Here is a 2994-nt window from a genome sequence, read left to right as displayed (position 1 = left end):
AGTCCACCCTGGGCTACCCCGATGAGATGCTGCAGGACCTGGACATCGCCGAGCCGGTGCCGCCCCTGCCCCGCCCCGCGGTGAGAGCCAGGGGCGGCGCCCCCAGCCTGCCGCACACCTGGCGCTTGTGCACGAGCGCGTCGCCGGCCCCCAGAGATAGCGGCCGCGGCCCGGCTGACGTGCCAATCATCCAAGCCATGCTGGAAATGACTGTGCTGCCCGGCTCACAAGCGCACCGTCACACACACAGATACGTGCGCGTGCGCGCACACACACACACACACACACACACACACACACACACACACACACATGCGCCACCCGGGTCTTCCGCGCAGGTGCCCCCATACAACGGCTACGGCAGCCTGGACGACAGCCGCCAGAACTGCGTCGCGCTCGTGCCGAAGCCGCCAAAGAAGGCAAGCAGGCCCCCCATGCGGCCGCCTTGGTATGCCGCCTGCGTGCCCTGGCCATGAACTGCCTGGCCAGCCTAGGCGGACACTGCAGCGCAGCAGATGGTAGTGGGGCCCTCTACAGTCGTGGCCAGCGACAGTTGCAGCGGACTGCTCGACCATCAACACCTGTGTTGAGACGCACACATACACACACATACACACACATACACACACATACACACACACACACACGCACGAACGCACACATATACATGATCCCTCTATCTCTCTCTCTATCAGAGGCTCACTCACTCTCTTTCCCACACACGTATGAACAACCCTCGAAACACGTCCCAAACCCCAGGACATGCACAAGCTGATGAACAAGGACAAGATCATCCTGCGCTTCACAGCGCGTATGGCCCCCACCGCGACGCACGCGCTGAGCCACGCCGACGCGGGGCGCAACTTTGTGCTGTCCTACTTCCTCATGGACGACAGCCTCCTCATTGTGGGTGCAGGAGTAGCTGTGATTTGTCCCCAAATCATGCGTGTTATGTTGGCCGCCGCTTGGCCCGACGACAGTGGGCAGGAGTGGGGCTGAGCTTGCTGGGCTTGGCGGGGTGCACGGGTGGGCGTAGTGACGCCCTGGCCAGCTTTTAATTCAAGGGATGGAGGTTTGCTGGTTGAGACACTTGGGGCGTGGCTGGCCAATCAGGCTGGACAGGGGGTCAGTGTGAGCACGCGGCAAGAAACTGATGGTCCCGCGCGCCCCGCCTCCCGCCCTTGGATGTACGCCCGCCTGCCCCTCAGTTTGAGCCGCCCGTGCGCAACAGCGGCATCGGGGGCGGCAAGTTCCTGGAGCGGCAGCGCGTGTACAAGCCCGGGAGCGAGGAGATCTACACGTACCAGGTGGGGTCTTCATAGGACAGGCCGGCACAGGCAGGGAGGGGGGTCCGGGGTGGTGGGGTGGGGCTGGGTGACCGTGACCTGGGTGGCCATCTCGTGACGGGCCTACGGCAAGCGTGTGGCGTAGACGATGCATGCAAGACCACACACACGTCTTGGTCACACAACCGTTCAGACCCCCCACTTTCGGATCACAGCGCACACACACGCACACACCCACACCCACACCCACACCCACACCCACACACACACACACTTACTCTCTCTCACCCTCTCTCTCTCTCTCTCCTCCTCCATCCCTTCCTGAGACACACATTCTTACACACACACAACTGCACACAAACAAGCACATTTCATACACCACTCACCCCCGCCCCCAGGACCTGTACGTGGGGGGCCGCCTGGAGGTGTTCAGCCGCGCGTTTGAGCTCATGGACGCGGACGAGTACACCCTCACCTACATGGAGAACAACAAGCACATCTTCGTCATGGCCGACGCAGACGCCATACTGGAGAGCCTGCGCGTGCAGGTGCGCGGGGGGCCGTCGCCGCGCGCGGCGAGTCGGGCGGGGCGCGCCCTCCGGTGGCCCGGCCGGGGCGGGACGGCGTGTTTGCACGCGCGCGCGGCTGTGGCGCTTGGTGCGGACGGGGCGTCGAGGAGTCATGTTTGGAGGACCCGTCTGCGCTGCGTAACGAGCACTTTTGGGGGCTGAGAGCGCGGTGGCAGTGGATTCGAGTTCGTGGCAGGAGGCAAACGGGCGCCTCTCTATGCCATCCGCGTTGCGTTCGGTTGCCTGGGCCATGCTGCGCGGCAGGTCCGCGGGCGCGACGCGCAGCTGCGCGCGGCACTGGTGGCGGCGGACTCGGAGGGCTGCGGCCAGCTGGCCGGGGCGCAGCTGGAGGCGGCGTTTGATGCGGCGGGCCTGCGATTCACGCGCCACCAGCTCATCGCGCTGCGGCGGCGCGCGGACAAGGAGCGCGGCGGCGGGGCGGTGGCGACGGAGGAGGTGCTGCGGATGCTGGGGCTTGGCGGCAGCTGAGCAGGCGGCAGCTGTGAGATTGTGTGGGGAGGGGCAGCGCTTTGTGGGCAGCAGCCGGCGGTTCGGCGGGCGGTGGCCAAGATTGGGCTGGCGAATTCACAACCGGCGGGCAGGGTGGGAAGGTCGCAGCATTCAAGGGGAAGTGCGTGCTGCTTTACCAAACGCGTCGCCTTTTGTGGGGCGTTTGGGGATGCGCGCTGCGACATGCGCTTGTCCTGCCCCCTCGCGTCATCCCCTCGACACCTGCGCGACCCCAGTCCATTCATGGCTGCTGGCCAGAGACATCTGTGTGTGTCTCAGTCTCACACTGCTTTGGGCCCAAACAGTATTGCATGTGTTACAAAAAACGATGGTGGCGGCGCTGGCTGTATCTACATTTGGGGCGCAGGGGGCACGCCCGCCAAGCCGCCGGCCGCCCCGTGCCCCAACCGCGCGTCAAAAGCCACGCACAGGCTTCCCAAACAACAGTCGGCGGCCGCCGCCCCAGCCTCACTGCGGCGGCGGCATGCCAGGCCGCGGGACGGGGAACCCGGGCGGGGGCATGCCCGGCGGCGGCATGCCCGGGGGGCGCATGCCGGGGAAGCCCTGCGGCGGGAACCCGCCTGGCGGCGCGAAACCCATGGGGGGCGGGCCTGGGGGTGCAGCAGGGT

General features: G+C 66.0%; 1 protein-coding gene across 1 annotated transcript; it reads left to right on the top strand.

Moving 5' to 3' along the window:
* Positions 1-26: 26 nt before the first annotated feature.
* Positions 27-2344, top strand: MNEG_15760 (EF-hand domain-containing family member C2; the record flags this gene model as incomplete). Its single annotated transcript, XM_014035769.1, has 6 exons — positions 27-80; positions 339-461; positions 760-906; positions 1209-1307; positions 1685-1834; positions 2120-2344. 6 exons carry the CDS (start codon positions 27-29, stop codon positions 2342-2344), a joined length of 798 nt encoding a protein of 265 aa, XP_013891223.1.
* Between the last annotated feature and the right edge of the window lie 650 nt (positions 2345-2994).

The sequence above is a fragment of the Monoraphidium neglectum genome (assembly GCF_000611645.1).
Source record: "Monoraphidium neglectum strain SAG 48.87 unplaced genomic scaffold scaffold05642, whole genome shotgun sequence".
Classification (NCBI taxonomy): domain Eukaryota; kingdom Viridiplantae; phylum Chlorophyta; class Chlorophyceae; order Sphaeropleales; family Selenastraceae; genus Monoraphidium; species Monoraphidium neglectum.
This window is presented reverse-complemented; position numbering and strand designations above follow the sequence as displayed.